The 17,063-nt window shown below is 42.5% G+C and overlaps 1 protein-coding gene across 1 annotated transcript in view; it reads right to left on the bottom strand.

Moving 5' to 3' along the window:
* GPM6A (glycoprotein M6A) overlaps positions 1 to 7,462 on the bottom strand; it is a 336,785-nt gene extending 329,323 nt beyond the window's left edge. Inside the window, exon 1 of the mRNA XM_078069878.1 lies at positions 7,263 to 7,462. Coding sequence (XP_077926004.1) covers positions 7,263 to 7,266 — 4 coding nt within the window. The 5' untranslated portion in view covers positions 7,267 to 7,462. The remainder of the gene's footprint in view (positions 1 to 7,262) is intronic.
* Positions 7,463 to 17,063: the final 9,601 nt, after the last annotated feature.

The raw sequence follows: 17,063 nt of genomic DNA, 5'->3' as shown, positions 1-17,063 counted from the left end.
ACTAGTATGTACCCCGTACTTTGGAAAACACTCAACTGGGCACATGGTGGGTATTTTTCATGCAGGAAATATATTTAAGTTGTGCTAATGAAGTTAAGTCAAGCAATAACATTTTGCATTTCCATAGAGAAACAGAAAGGGCCTGGCAAGGACTAAGCCAAGCATGATTTAATACTTGGGCGTAAGAAAAAGCTAAGGGTGAGCAGGTGAAATTAGTCTGTAGTTTCTTTTGTTTAGGGAAAAAGTGCATAAAAGGGAACAGCAGGAAATAACACAGTGGTGAGGCTAAATGGCATGGTAAGCTCTGTGCTTGAATGGAGTGTGCTGATCGCCATCCAGGGATGATTTTCGGGGAATGGAAGAGGGGAAGTAACTAGCACAGGAAAAACCACCAGAGCCCAGGCAGGAGGGGGAGAAGCTGAATGAAAGCAAGCTTCATGATATACGATAAAACAGTGCAGACGTAAGAGATGTTAGGACCTTAGATCCTCAAAGCCAGGTGTATCCAAGAGTCATCAAGAAAAGGTAAAAGGCGAGAAGAGAGAACCTAGATCCAGGAAGGATGTAATTAATTCAGTTTTGAACATACTGAGGTTGGGGGAGTAGAGGGACCGCTGGGTGGGGGTAGGCACACCTGGGTATAGCAATACCAATTTGGTAGTTATGTACACATGAACACTTAGAAATCATAAGCAATCTTCCGGGGAAGAGTTTCAGTCATCTCTGGAGAGCATCACCCCATCATAAGGCTAAGAAGTGACTGGTGCAGAAAGAGACAGACAGCACCTAGTAAGTTTAACAGAGAAAAGAAACAGAAATATAACAGCATTCCCAATGCACAGCTCTTGGTAATGTAACAGCACTCCCAACGCATAGCTCTTGGTAACATTTTTTAGAGTTAGGAACTGGATTAGAAATTAAATGTAACATATTAAAGATACAGGTAAAGGAATAACACTTATAATGGTAGCTCAGTTGGCTTGATGAAGGAGAGAGAGGCAGGCATTCTAGAATGGTTATTTCTCAAAGCATGCCCAGACTCCCTGCCTCAAAACTGGCTAGATTGCATGTTAAAACTGCAAGTCCACTTCTCAAGCCCAAACCTTCTCAATCTGAATCTGGCAGTGGGACTCAGGAATTCGTAAGTAACATATTCCCTAAGTTATTCTAATGAGACAATATAATTAGAGGTCAGAACAAGAAATTTTATAGAAATAGCAAGAGATACTTATTTTGCTATTATATAGTTTTCGTATATCTTATACATTATGCAGTAAGTAGTGAGTGACTATTTTGACAGGTGATCTTAACAAACAAAAGAAAAATTTGTTTTAACTACATGTCGTATTACCTTTGGACTCCTCATGCATTATTCTAATTATACGGTTATGTAGGTCAAGCCTTTGTTTCTTGGTGAGATGGGGTTGTGTTTGTTGTATAGTATAGTATGCATGAAGTATATGACTTCACATTATCTATCCTCATTTCCTCATCTCTTGTCAAATAGTTGAAAATAGAATGACCTCAAATCAACCAAATTGCAAGTCAGAATCTAATTCTTTTTTAAGGCCACTAAGTTTCTAGGTTGAAACTGATTCTGTCCTTGAGTTTAAACCCATCTCATTCACCCTAATTTTTGCTTCTCCATTGTCTAGGAGAAAGCCCTATATTTTTGTATCAGAAATACAAACTGACCCTCTCCAGTTAAAAATGATAAAATGAGAATTTACATTTAAAGTTTTGTTAAATCCTACATCTTTAAGTTAGAAATATATGTTCCAAAAATAAGAATATTTAAGCCTATACTTATTTTTAGTCAATACTTTACCAGTTCAAATTATGTGTTTTGTATAATTAATATGTTTTTGAAAATTAAAGCAAGCTTCTGAGCAGTTCATCACAAAGCATTTAGTTTATCATGATGAGAGGATATTAAATAAAGGATTTATTGACCTACATTCCAATTTATGACACAAACTCAATTCTAAGTGAAATAAATAGTAATTCACAATAGCTTTAGAAACTCCAGATTTAAATTAAAATAAGAAAGACTAACTGAGCTTATTTGAAATTATTTTGAGTAGAGCTTATCCCAGCATCCTCCTAACACATTTGCACCCAGGCATGAATTTCCACACTCAAATGTTCTGCTGTGAAATTTTAGTGTGACTGCCTAGATTTCTTCATATTTCTAATTAAAGATCCAGTCCTTTATCATATGTGTTTCAAAAAACTTACATCAAATTTTCATTTGTAAACCTGATGATGACTATACGGTGAATCACACTTAAAGACATCTCTTTTAGAAATGAGATCAATTAGCCGGCTACTACAATTTTTTTCTCTCCTTGGAGAGTATATTTCTCCTCAGATCAAGAGGAGGGATCTAATACCCCTCCCCTACAGCTTCCGCCTGGGTTCCTTGGAACGCTTGTCTTAGGAATGTTGCCTGTCAGAATCCAGCTGCCATTTTGTGAAAAGCCCAAGTCACTTGAAGGCAGCCCCAATTGAACTCCCAGCCAAGGGCTAGCATCAATTGCCAATATGTGGGAGCTACCTTAGACAACCAACCCAGTCAAGTCTTCAGATGCCTGAGTCCCCAGGAGATACTAGACTGCAAAGGCACCAGACTTCAAACAAGAACTGCTCAGCAGAGAGATAATAATAAATTGTTGTTTTAATTCACTAGTTTTGGGGATACCTGTTACATAGCAAAGATAACCAGAACAGTAGTTTATCTTTCTCTGTTCAGGTTCAGACTATAAGACTTTTATAATTTTCCAGGGGGAATAATATACTAGAGGCCAAATGGCCCTTAAAAGTTTTACCTAGTAGGGGCACCTGGGTGGCTCAGTCGGTTAAACTTCCCGACTCTTGATTTTGGCTCAGGTCATGATCTCAGGGTTGTGAGATCCAGCATGTGGAGCCTGCTTAAGATTCTCTCTCACTCTCCCTGTGCCCCTCCCTCACTCTCTCTCCCTCTCTTTAAAAAAAAAAGTTTTACCTAGTAGTCTAGCACCATTAAACTGTTCTTAATTTGCTTAATGGAAATAGCTCAACCTTATCTTCTTTGCATGTTTTTCCCTCTAATTGTTACCAAATCAAGATCTTACCTGCATAAATGTATTGAACCTTGCCCACTCCCTCATCAAACAAAAGGGAAAACAGAATTCCCAAGACTTACATGACCCACCCAAAGATATAAAGCATCATTATCCGTTCTGTTTCTCCTGCTTCAAATCTTGGCTCTTTGTACCCTGTTCATAACTGCCTCTAGGGGGCCATATTTTTCCTAAAACTTGTGTAAGTTTAAGACAATGTCATGTTTCATTATTCTTTGCCTAAATTTGCAAATAATTTTACAGATCCTTAACCAAGCCCAAATTTATTGAAATTGAGAACAAAATATTTCTGCCTGATTTTCTTCTCATCAAAACTTAAGACTCCTTGATCTAAAGCTGAATGTTAAAGATGTCACATTTCACTGCTCTAATTTTAGGGCATTTAGTACATTTTATGTGGTTTATGTTCCTCTTCCTGCAAGTGTTTATCCTTTCTTTTCCTATCCCTCAACCAGCACTCCTTATATTCCCACTTTCAAACAGGTAATTCATTGTGCGGGTTTACCTCTTACTAGAAGTTGGTAACTATCAAATCTTTACTTTCCTTCTTGTTCCTGTGCTCTGCTAAATTCTCCTTATGTATTTCCAACATACTAAACATTTGGGTTTACATGTCTAGCTATCACCTCTTAATTAACATTCCAAAAATGAAATTAATCTTCTGTCCAAAGCATCAGGAAAATAAAGCATCAGGTTAATCCTTTAAATATTCTATCAAGGGACCCATTATTTCCCCAGTTTTCAATGTTTCAAATCTCCAGAGAGAGATTATTCATTTTCCTCATTATTGCTCAATTGATTGATACTATAGATTTCTCATTAGAAATATCTTTCATCTGTCTTTTTTCCCCATTTCCACTGTTACCACTATTCCACTATGGCTAGTCTAAATATATGTCATATCATTTCAGGATTACTTTGACAACTGGGTCTATCTTCTGGGTCTATCTTCTCCAACGTATCCTTTGTCTTAAACAACACTGATCAATTCATCTCCTTTAAGCACTAATTTCATTGTAATTCTTCTGTGCTCAAAATTCCTCCATGACTCCCTATTTCCTATCGTGTAAATTCTAAATTCCTCTGGTTACTTTTGAAGGCTCTCCAAAATCAAGGGCATCCTGTCCACTCAGCTCCATGTCTTACTGCTCCCCAAAACTGATTTCCTTCCTGCTTTGAGAAGAGACCCATTGTTCTAGCCAGAACACTTCTTCCCTTACCAAACCCTTTCACATCCCCCCAAATCAGGTTTGCTACCACTCCCTCCATGAAACTTTCCACAATAACCTGTGGAACTAAATAATGTCCAATATCATTTTTTAAATAAAACAAAGAGCAGTAGGTAATGAGGTTAGAGGAGAAATTAAAAATATTCCTGACCTATCTCACTATTAGAAGCTTGCAGGTCAAAGTTAGCCTTGCAGCTAAAATGCAAATACTCTTGGCAAAGAGTTAGTCCTGCATTTTTTTTTAGTATGAAACACTTCATCATATCCTTTCTGTAGAGCAATATTTGAGGGCAGAGGGAAAACCCTGTTGCATAACTAGATAAGCTGAAGGCATCACTGAGGAAAGAAAATAAAAGAAGGAAGCAAGAGATGCCAAAATGTCAATTTGCCTACTTTGCAAATAACCTTTCTTTCTTTCTTTTTTTTTGAGAATTAGCCTTGTGCATTATAGATATAACCATAAATTATTCAGAATATTTGATTAACCAATTATTCTCATTCTTCTACAATGCTACAGTATGGATTTCTTCTGAGTCAAACAAGAATTGATTGCTATATTCACTCCCATATCACCATCTTCCTTTCTATAAATGATAAATTTCGGTTGTCATGACACCAGAAAAAGATGGATTCAGCTTGCTGGCACAGCCAGGCATTCTCCCACACTGTTTTTCCCCTTCATCCTAGCAATGTCGACTCCAATGTCCTCACCCCCTGCTACGACTAAATAAAAGAAATTCTAACGTTCTGTGGTTTTCACAAGTAAATTAAAAGAAGAGGAGAAAGATGACCTTAAGTGACCAAGTGTTTTCTCTCTAGTTTCTGTACATATTTCCTTCCTTCTGTCTCTCATCGGCCCCCATCTGCTCCGTGGCTCTTCCTATTTCTGCACTTCATGTCTGGGCCACTGTCCTGAGTCTTGGCATCTTGATCTCACTCTCCATTGCTACATATTTGTTCTTTCTCTACTCCCTGACCCTGAGCTCTCACTTGCTTCCTCTACCCAAGCTCTCTTACTAGCCATCTGACACCAATATGAGTTTTTAGTGACCTCAATTTCAATAAGAAAAATGTAATGTGTTCCTCGTAGAAGAAGGTGGAGACAAATCGTAGGTATCTGTCAGATTACAGATAGGGAGGAGAACCTGTAAGAGTTACAGACCAAGCTCAGGATTACCCTAAGGGCTCAGGTGTTAGCTCCACCTCTTTTCCATAATAACACCTTCCTATAACTGGGATCACGCCTAATTTATCCAAGGGCTACTGAAGTAAAATTCAGAACCAACTGTTTTCATTATAGTATGGAAATGCAAGCTAGAGAAACAATTAACTTCAAAATTAAGAGTACCTTACTGTTTGATAGATAGTCCACTCAAGCTTAAGGTTACAAGGTAAATGATTTCCTTCTTTCTAGAGACTGTAGGTTGGATACAAATCACATCTTAGTGCTTTTAGTGGGGTAAATGAATAAATTCCATTAAGTCAATTATTTTGGCTTTCCATTTATGACAGCTTTTTCCCTCCATGTGTTATTCTAACAAGGGTTTATATTCCCACGTACAATGAAAAGAAAGAATGGAAGACCAAGCCTGAAATACTTTCTGCCACACTTGGGAAAGTGTTTTATCTTTCCTTTTTAACTTGGAAATATTCCTTCAATTTCAGAAAACTTTTAAAGACAGATCTCCATTCTGGAGATCATGTGCAACACTGCTTTATTCAAAGGCCCTAAAAATGGGTCTTTCTAAGACTTCCGGGTCAAGCAAAAAGAAACTATGAATGTCTTGACCACAATTAACATTCAGAGGCAAAAATGTCCTCAGCTTTCTCTCTTTTCCTTTCTCCTAAATTGGCCAGTGTGTATAAACTCCACCGATTAGCAGTCAAAGCCTCCCCTAACCCTTGAGCCTGTGGGAACTTAGGAATTTCACCCCGAGCACGTCTATCCCAAAGCCTCCTTTACTCTGGAAGAAATCCTTTACAACAAAGGACAAGGGAGAGGCCGGGGGAGGGGCGCGCGACGGACTCGGACAAGAAGAAATGAGTGTGCGGGCGTTGAATAGGAAACCCGACCTGGTGGGTCGCTAATCAGTAACCGGGGAAAGCAGCACTGCCCGACCCTGTGACACCCCGAGCAAAGCAAACCACGTCTGGGGGATGCGTGTGCCTCCTCTCCCGCCCCTCCCCTGCTCTCCCGCGAACTCCCCTCGTGGGACCAACCTCGCCGCGCCGGCTTTGGGTCGGCCGTTTCGCACCAGGTTCTCCCACCCCTGCACCCCACCCACCCGCATTCCTGGGGCCCTTCCAAGCGGCCGCCGCCACACTCCAGAGGCGTGGACCCTGTCCAGAAGCTCGAGCAGAGCCGCACTGCGCGAACTCCAGCGCCCGCTGACCCGCGCGGGTCGGGACGCCCTTTCAGCCACGCCATTTGCCCAGCCGTGGGGCAGGCAGAACCCACCAGCCCTCAGCCTCAACTTCAAGCCTTGGCGCAGACGCGGCAGTCCGGTGAGACAGGGACTTGTCGCGAGTGTCCCCGATCTCGCCCCGCGCCGGCACCTCCCGCACGGGAACCTGTGCGAATGGAAGTTGTGCGAAGTTTCCGTGTCTCGCGCCCCACCTCCACTGGCTGCCCGAACTGCGCTCTGCAGCGCGGGCACACGTGCGGAGCCCGCCCGCTCCTGGCAAGCCCGGCTCCCCAGCCTCCCGTGGCTGCTCCCCCGCCGCCCAGCGCGGCGCCCCCGGGCTGTCGTCCCCGCGCGCTCGCGGCCAGGGGCGCCGGCGCGGGGTCCCGCGGGCCTCCCTCCGGGTGCCGCCGCGTCCCCACCGCCCCGCGCCCGCGAGAAGTGCCGAGACAGACGGCGAGGCCGGGCCACCCACTCCCGCGGCCCCGCGGCCCCGCCCGCGCACTCACCCATGGCCCGACGTCCTGCTGCCCTGCGTCTCCGGCCCAACGTCCCTGGACGAGCGGCCCCAGGCGAGCGCGAGGGACCAAGTTCTCCCCGCCGCTGCTCAGCTCCCGGCGCCGCGGCGAGTGGCAGCCTCCCCCCTCCCAGCGGAGCGGGTCTCGGGGTTCCCAGAAGCTCCGAGGACGCGCAGCCCCCTCCCTCTCCCCACCTGCCTCCTCAGGCTAATGGCTACTGCCCGGCCCGTGGCGCGCGCGCCCCTCCCCGCGCCCCCCACCCCGCCCCCTTTCGCTCGGCCGCCGGCCACGTGCAGACGCCTCCCCCCAAACGTTAGCTACACACCGCAGACACGCGCGTTGTCTCAGCCCCCACCAGGGACCTGTGGCCAAAATAATAACCCCTAACGCAGAGACGGGGAAAAGAGCATTCCAGAAGAGACAGATTTGACAGGATGATTTCACATTCCCTAAGATCTTCTCTTGTCTTCAGTATACCATTTTTTCCCCTTAATAATGATATTACCAAGGACAAGAGGAAGAGAAAATTCTCCTTTTATTTTACGTTAGGTCTCTCTTCTTTCTTCTATGTTATGGATGTTGGTTTCTGTAACCTGGCAAGGCTGTAAAGTCCTAAAAGCGCCCCTCCCCCCACACACCCACACCCACCGTAATATGCAGAAGTCACCTGGAAAATAAATGACTCAATCCAAGAGGCAGCTCACGCTGCAGAAAGAGCCCTGGGCTTATCAGCCAGGAGGGATGAATTGTGATTCTGGCTCTACCACTGATATACTGGGACTCAGTTTCCTAATTTGTAAAATGAAGGATCTGGAAAATATGATCTCTAAGGTCCCTTCAAGCTAAAAAAAAAAAAAAAAAATTATGTAATTATAATGGCCTAGTTCTTTGAGGATTCAGACTGGAGAAGTTAATTTCAGCAAATCCGTCCCCAAAGTGTCTTAAGCTTCTTCCTCAGCCTAAAGTATACAAATCTATGCCACAAACATGTGGAAGAATAAAACTAAGTGGACATGGTTAGTAACCTTGAGGAAGGTTGCTATCTAATGCAGAGACGTGATATGAAAAATAAAGAACATAATGTTTAGCAGGAAGACATAAAGAAATGCAGAGCATATCATTAAAATGGCACAGATACAAGTGCACAGCTGTTTCTCACATAATGGAAGAGGTACACTCCTGGAAAGGATGTTGGAAATGCATTTCAGTTAAATGGGAATAGAAAGTTATTCTTGTGGGAGGGGAAAGGAAGTAGTCGATAGAAGTGGTAAGTGTTCAACACACCATTTAGAAATGCATCATGGTTCTGGAAATTGACTAACATGAACTGTGATTGCAGCAAAGCGTAACACTTACACATGGGTTCCATCAAGATAAATGATGAATGTATGGAGATTAATTCCTAAACGCAGCTTTTAGGTCATCACAAATAACCAGCCACTTACTTCCCGAGGACCTATTTCAAGATATTACTATTCTAAAAAATTTTATTTTTCCTAGCGGAATTGTATCATGATTCTGAAATATAGAATGACAATCATAACATAAATTAAGTACTATTTATGAAATGCAGGGCACTGTTCTAAGGGCTTTATATTAATTCATGTGATTCTCACAACAAACTTATAAGGGAGATACTATTATTCCCACTTTCCAGATGAGACTGAGCCACAAAGAAATAAATTACTTTCCCATATTCTCATAGGTAATAAACAAGAAAGTGAGATTCAAACCTGAGGGGAAATGCTCCAGAGCCCAGGATCTTAAGCAATTCACCACACTCTCTCAGTATCCATGTGGATGGCTGCATGCTTGAGCAAGACGGTCGTATCTTCCAACACTGAGTATAATCTATAAATATTTTAGACACTCTCAGTGACTTATAAGAATTTTGAAATACACTAAAAATATAACTTGTTATATACTGCCATCTAAATCACGATGCTGTTTCTCTTTTGGCTGATTATAAGTGAATACATCAAAATTCTGATGTTTATGTAATCTACCTTACAGTGACCATATAAATTGGCATCAATATCCTGGATCTCAGGTATAGAAAAGCCATTATCTCACCCAAGATGTAACAAATTACATAATTTTATATGGGAATTCACTACGTAAGTAATTCATTAAGTAATTCATTGTTTCAATTTTTAAATTCTAATCATAATGCCAGTTCTCCAGCTTTTCTGCTTTCTCGTGCCTCACACCTGACTGTCCATCAAGTCTCCAGATTATCTCTCCACTCCTCGCTTATTTCTAGCCCCACTGCCTTGTTCACCTCTTCACAAGTCCTGTGGGGATGGGACTCCCACTTCTTTTTTAGAACATGAAGCTTCTTATCAGTCATTTAACTCACAATTGAGGCTCTAGCTAAATTCTGAGGTGAGTGGAGAAGCTTCATTACATTACATTTCTACAAATACAAAGGTTTGATCTGGGCAGAGAGTAACTGCTGGTCATGCATTGAGCATTTTCTGCCTCAGTTAGATACCTTTCCAACATCACCATGATTTGATTCATTCAGGGAGAATGCAGAATGGAAAGAAAAAGACCATCAATAGTGGGAAATCAGAACACACAAACATTTAATAGCTGTAGGCAAGGAGTCCATAAATAGGAGAGCAAAAGAATGCTCTTAGGCTAGGGAAAGAACCCAGAGAAGGTCCTGTGAGGAAAGGAGTGGTCAACTGGATTAGATATCACAGACAGAGCCAATAAGATGACGACTGAAAAGTTCTCTTTGGATCTGGCAGTCATGACACCAGTTATGAGACTGGTGAGAGTTTAGTGTTGGTTAGCACAACCTCGGGAACTCCCCAAGTGAAATTTGAACCTGGTCCCTGTACCAGAGGCAGGGAGAAATGAAGAAAGAGGCAGACCACTCCAGATGGGTAGGTAGCAGGTTTAATAGGAAAGGGGACACACTTAGAAGGCTTATCGTGGGTGGCCACAAGACAAGATCTCCGCACTCACCCACCAGAACCTTAAGAGTTCATACAGACAGCTTAGTGGGGTTCAGTCAGGTTTACCATCCAGACACTGTCAATAACACGTTGTTCTCTCAAAGCTGTGTTCTTTTTTAATTTTATTTATTTGAGAGAGAGGAAGCGCAGAGGGAGAGTGAGAGAGAGAAGCGGACTTCCTGCTGAGCAGAGAGCCCGATGCAGGGCTCGATCCCAAGACCCTGAGATCATGACCCAAGCCAAAGGCAGACGCTTAACCGACTGAGCCACCCAGGTGCCCCTCAAAGCTGTGTCCTTGAAGCGGCTCCTAGTACAGTGGACAGAGCGTACATTCCAAGGACAGGGAGGGGGTGAGGAGCCCTAGATTGTCCAGGTCCAGCTCCCCGGTCAACTGATGACCTCCTCCAACAATTAGCAAGAGTATTGTCAAAAGTGAGGAACAGAGAAATTAGAAGAAAAATAAGTAATAAGAAGAAGGGATTAGGAGAATACTGTAGACAACCTATTCATGGCTCATCAGGGAAGGAAAGAAGATATGGCAGTATCTAGTAGCTGTTAGGGTCAGCAAAGTTTTGTGGTTTTTTTAGCTATAAAAGAAATATGAGCATGTTTAATATACTACTGGATATGAGATAATGATCTTAGATTTACTTCTTAGAGTAGAAGGCAGAGAAGTGATCTGGAGCTAAGGGGAGGAATAAGCTACAAAGAAGAGGGAAAAAATCCCAATCCTCTGAGATAGGAATAAAGGTTGGGAAAGAGATAGAATGAAAGAAAGAAGGAAGAAAGATTTTATTTAAGTATGGAACTTTGGGACAGAGGTGGACCAAAGACAGTCCTGATAGCCTCAGTATTCTTTTGGCATTAGGAAAGAGGTGTGCTGGAAAAGAGCGTATTAGCGCTATGTTTCCACTTCAGGGAAGTAATGTAGCTTGGTAAAGCTGCGGGAAGGTTCAGGAGGGGAGCTGGCCATGGTATATAAAAGAAACATCAAGCAGCATTGAGGTTGTAGCCAAGACTGAACACAGATTTCGAGAAAAAACAATCTATATCTTTGTGATTACTTCAGCAGTGCCCAGGAGACTGGATAAAACAGGGAGCTGGATTAATAGATGGCTGAGAGCTTTCATGGAGGTTATCATAGAAAGATAGGGAGAAAAATGTGTTAAGGCTGTTGCCAAAAAAAAAAAAAAAAAAAGTCTAAATAATGCATCTTGGATCTAAACTAGAACAGGAAAGAAGAGGACTAAAGGAACATCAGCTGAGGCAAAAGAGGGGTTAAATTACTAAAAGTATAAATGAAGTTTAAAAGAAGATTTAGTGGAAAATAAAGCTTAAAAATGGATATAGACAGAAGATTATATTCAAATATTCCTGAAGAAGACCTTAAGATTTCAGAGGTTGAGAAATCTGGGGTGACAAAAAGGCCTCGGGTAAGACCAAAGAAGTGGATTTGCAATGTCCAGCAGAGATGATGGTTCCTGGTATTGAGGACAAGTGTTGGGAATGTCATCCGTAGGGGATTCTAAAGCCCGCCACAGTGATATTAGGAGTTTTGGAAAAATGAAACAGAAAGTCTGAGTCAAATTTAAATAAGGTAATGTATTTAAAAAGACAAAATTGTAGAAAGTTGTACAAATGATAGTTACAAATATAAATACTAATGGACAAAAGGAATGGAAATAGTTTATGGATGGCCATAAAACCAATCAATATAATTTATATGTGAAAAGAGTCAAGAAACGCCCTGGATCCTTGAGCAGGACAACAAATGATAAAAGGGACATTTTAGGGAGATCAAGCTGGGGTTTTGGGGGGAGTGCAGTTTCCAACCATAAGACTCATATTGTTGTGGTTTGGTTTAGTTTTTTGCTGGTTTCTTTAGGCTTATGAAGAGTGGTTGTTTTATAGCAATATTTATCATACAGAAGTGACCTTCATGCCTTCTTTTCCCAACAAGCAAAACTAACACCACAGCTCCCAAATGTAGTCCCCTGTCCACTTCACTGACATTTGTCCCATTCTTTGGATGGTCATACCAAGATTTGGTTTCCCTTAAGGGAAGGATTTGTTTTTTGTGATTTTGCTTTTGTTTTTATTTCAGTTGGGTCACAAGAGAATTTTGAAGGATCCAGGACCTCCCCTTGCAACGTTGTAGATAAATGTCTTGTGACATCTTCCTCTCTTGTCCGCAGACTGCAGTTTTAAAAGTTTAGCAGTTATTCTGGAGACAATGGTTTTGAAGGCCATGGTGGTGCTGGAGATCCTCCTAATTTGAGCCCCACTGAGGGAATGCTGAGGTAGTTTGCACACCTCCATCCTCCAGTGCACAAAACCCCCTGGGCAGGTGTGTACAATGCACACACAGCAGCTTATCCTTCTTGCTGGGGTCCTACCCACAGCTGTTTCTGTCTGGCACCTGGCTTCCCTCCAGCACCTTCTTGTTGGGTTCCATGGATCTCATGATCTTCAAGCTCCACGTGAAGTCCAGGGAGCATACCTTGACTTCCTGACATTTTTTCTTGATTTTATTACTGCCTCTCCTACCCCTGCTGCCCGCCATGTGATGTTTGATTGACTTGTCTGTTTTCACCTTCAAGCCCGTTTCTTCTGGCCAACTTGAAACACAGGTGTCTGTGGATGAAGATGAAGAAATCTCCCAGGGGCTCCCTGTTAGCCCTGGCTGTTGCCTGAAGAAGAGCCTGGGGTCACACTACCAGGAAAATTCTACTGGTTCTACCCCTCTCCCAGCTGCCCAGATAGGAGGGAGTTTTGGAGGATATACCCTGGGGGAAGGTAGTTCCATCTGGGACTCCCACATAGCTGCTAGACTTGTGGGTGCAGAGGAGGCCAAGGGGCCACACCGGGGGGCTGTGCTGGGGATGGGATCTTCCCTTCCAAGCAGTATAGAGCACTGGTATGCACTCGGGGTGGGCCGCTGGTCTCCATCCTGACTCCTGGTCCTCCTTGCCACTGATCTTCAGTGTTGCTACTCTGACTATACTTAGAGTAAGAATGAAAGGTGAGAACGACAGGCTTGCTGAAACTCCACTGCTTTGGGTTGACAGAGATGCTGTGCTGTGTGCCTTGCAGGATGGGGAAGGAGTACAGCTGTTATGGGATCAGCTGAAGGGGGCAGTCTCAGAGTCATGGTGTAGCTCCCTAGCTCAGATCTCCTGTAGCCTGGGAGCAGAGGGGTAGCAATCATTTTACCATACTCCTGGCCCATTAGCAAGTCCTAGGTCTCTTCCTGTGTAGACCATCACCCAGTCTATTGGGATTCCTTGCAGTCAGGGATGGCTCAGTACAAGGCTCTAGTTTCTCCTCATGGCTCATGTTCAACCACGGATCTTTCATGATTCCTCTAAAGTACGTCTCTTGCTGGGCCTGAGGCTAAGGAATTTCATGAGCAGGTTTCATACTCCACAAACATGGAGAAGGGAAGTTGTATATGCTGCTCGTACCCACTGCCACAACAACTGGAACTTCGTCCATCTGAAGGCAGGCACCACTGACCAGACTGTAAGAGGATGTCTTCCAGGCTGTACACATTCACCATAGGGCTGTGGTACTTTTCACCCTGTCAGAACTCTGGGGCAGCATAAGGAGGACTGCCACAGAAGGTATCCAGCTTGTCACCAAAGGTGAAATCATTGCTAATACCAGAATCTGCGATGTCAACATCCAAAAGCAGATTTTCTGCCTTAGTCGGTGTGGATTACTGTAACAAAATATCATACGTTGGGTGACTTCAATAGCAGACATTTATTTCTCACAATTCTGGAGACTGGGAAGTCCAAAGTCAAGGTGCCAATAAGAGTTGGTTCTTGGGGAAGGCATTCTTTCTGGCTGACAGTGTCCGCCTTCTGTGTCCTCACATGGCAGAAAGAGGGCAGGCTCCAGTGTCTCCCTCTTCTTATGATCATGGGGACCTTACCCTCATGACCTCACCTAAACCTAATTACCTCCCAAAGATATCTCTAAATCCTAATCACTTCCAAATACCACTACATTGAGGGGCAGAGCACCCAAATATGAATTTTGAGAGGATACAAACAATTGGTCCACAATAGTCTCTATGGAGAAGACACTTTTGGTGACAGGACTGCACAGCAGACACTATCTGGTGAAATTTACCTCAGGCCTCTTCCTTTTCCTGCTACCATAGGCCACAAAGTAGTAGAAACAGCTGTTCTCCACAAGCTTATTGCAAGACAAGGTGTTTCCTCGGTGTCAATCACTTTAAAAAATTTCCCTAAGTGGAGGTGATTCAAGACCTTCATGACTGGGATTTTGTGTGACAGTTTCTGGAGGCTGGGGGAGTTCTGCTGAATATTGTTGATGATCTTCACAGCCAGCTCTTTCCAGGTGAGGACGTGCAGGGCCAGCTACCTGTTGGTGAGGTTACCCTTGCCAACGGTCTTGAGGAGATGGTGTTGACAGTGTGGGTCTCCCCATAGAGATGGCCAAGAGGGCCCGCAGTGTATGGGACTTACTGCTGAGCTGAGGTCAGTTTAAAATTGGGAAAATTTGGAGCGAAGTTTGATCCAAATCACCTGAAAGGAAACCAGGCCTCCAGTCCATGTGAAGGTTACATCTATGTGCCAACTTGAGTGGCCACAAGATACTCAGATTAAACATTTTCTGGGCGTGTCTGTGAGGGTGGTTCTGAAGGAGAGGAGCATTTGCATCAATGGACTCAGTGAAACAGATGATGTTCCCCAGAATAGCCTCACTCAATCCAGTGAGGGCCTGAGTCGAACAAAAGGCAGAGGAAGGAGGAATTCATCCCTTTTTTCTGCCTCACTTCTTGAGCCAAGACATCTCATCTCATCTTCTCCTGCCCTCAGGCTGGAATTTAAGCCATCAGCTTCCCTGGTTCTCAGGACTTTGGAACTCTGATGGGACTGGATTACACCATCATACTCCTAAATCTCCAGCTTGCAGATGGCAGATCATGGGACTGCTCAGCTTCCATAATCATGTGAACCAATTCCTTATTTTACATAGGTTTCCTGGAGAATCCTGACTAATACAGTTCATCTAATGAACTGGTTATTCAAAAGGGATCCAAACACAATAACAGACCAAAAAAATGAGCAAGCAAGAATAAATACTAACAAGCTAAATTTTTTAAAAAATGAGAAAATATGAATCAAGAAAAAAGAAAATAAAGAAAAATGAAAAAAGAACTAAGAACTAAAGAAAAATGAGAAAAGGAAAAAGAAGTAAAAATTAAAATTAAAAGAATAAAGAAAAAATTTTAATTTAAAAAGAATAAGGAAAAAGTAAGAAAAAGAAAGTGAAAAAGGAAAAGTTGAGACAAAGGCAAATAGAAAAATTAAAAGTACAAAGCGAGAAAAATTAAAAAGAAAGAAAGAATGAGGAAAAAAGAAAAGTATAAGAAAACAATGAGAAAAAAAAGTGGGGTGGGGGAGAAGGAAAAATAACAAGCAAATAGACAAAAAGTTAAAGAGGAAAAAAGCTAACTCGGGTCAAAGTCCCTCAAGTCATCAAAAACCAGCTTCCTGATCTAAAAGGACCAAAACGTAGGCTGCCCTTCTTCTATGGACGACAAAATATGGGACTATGGGACATCTTGTGTGATGGGTGTCTATGAGCTTCATCAAGAGTTTCGCATAGTATTGCCTTCAGAATATCCCCACCTTTTCTCTCTACAGAACAGTTCATTCTTGTAACCTTGTCTTATCACATTTCACACAGCAATTATACTTCTCACCCAGGTACTCACTCTGTGCCCCTTACAGGTAAAACCTTCGGAAAGAGTCTGTTTTCTGCACGTGATAGGGAAGATGGCATTAATATCCCTAAGTACTTTTCATAGCATAGAAGCCCTACGGTGAAGGAGCTTCACTCCACCTGTCCATAGTCCAGCTATGGAAGAATCTGATTGGCCCTGCTGGAGGTCATGTGACCACCTGCAGGAGGCTGGCTTTCTCAAGAGCACAACACAATCCCATTGGTCTGCGTGGCTCACATACCAGCCCAGAGCTACCACCTGAAGGACAGACAGAACGGTAGCATATAAAGTTTTATATATGATAGCATCATCAGGACAAAATGGACTGAAAGAGACAACCCCCCTAAAAAAATAGTGACGTTGGAAAAATATTCAGTATGGCTCATTGATACTTATTTAGAAAAAGTTGGCAAAGGCCAATGAATGTTTATGGATAATATTAGTACCTTTTGATTGTCCTCAAAAAAATAAAAAATAAAAAAAAACTTTTCAAATTTAGTGTCTTTCTTTCCAGACTTGGGGGGGAAATGCTCCCCAAAAGATAATTTTCAAGTGTTTGACAGGGACCCAAAAGAAAAATTGGAGAATATGTCCCTGATCTGTGATTTTATCCAAGTGTTAGGTTGCGCGGTGCGATGTAAATTATCACACGTGCGCCTGATGCAAACAGACACGTCCAACATCATTGTTCAGTCACATAAAAAATGTTTAAGAAATCACAGAGGCCCTTTAGGTAATAAAAGTACAAGTGTAAAAGGCAAAACATTGGAATGATTTGTGTGAGAAGATCTGAAGATCCTACAGCTAAAATAAGCTCAGTTGACAATACTGCATTCCGTATGCCCCAAAGGATATGGGGAAAAGTTAAGAAACTTCCCTTTTAATCTATTGGGAGATGTCTTCCAATTACCAGGAGCAACTGAGATGTAATTTTTTCCACCAATAAAGCAGTTTTAAATGTTGTTCACTTTACTTTAGATATTATAAAGATAAAAACGATTTGATAATTCCCCCAAAAGCCTTTGAAGACTATCATGAATTCAACATATTTATAGTATAATACAT

This window comes from Halichoerus grypus, chromosome 3, assembly GCF_964656455.1.
Source record: "Halichoerus grypus chromosome 3, mHalGry1.hap1.1, whole genome shotgun sequence".
NCBI classification, from domain to species: Eukaryota; Metazoa; Chordata; class Mammalia; order Carnivora; family Phocidae; genus Halichoerus; species Halichoerus grypus.
This window is presented reverse-complemented; position numbering and strand designations above follow the sequence as displayed.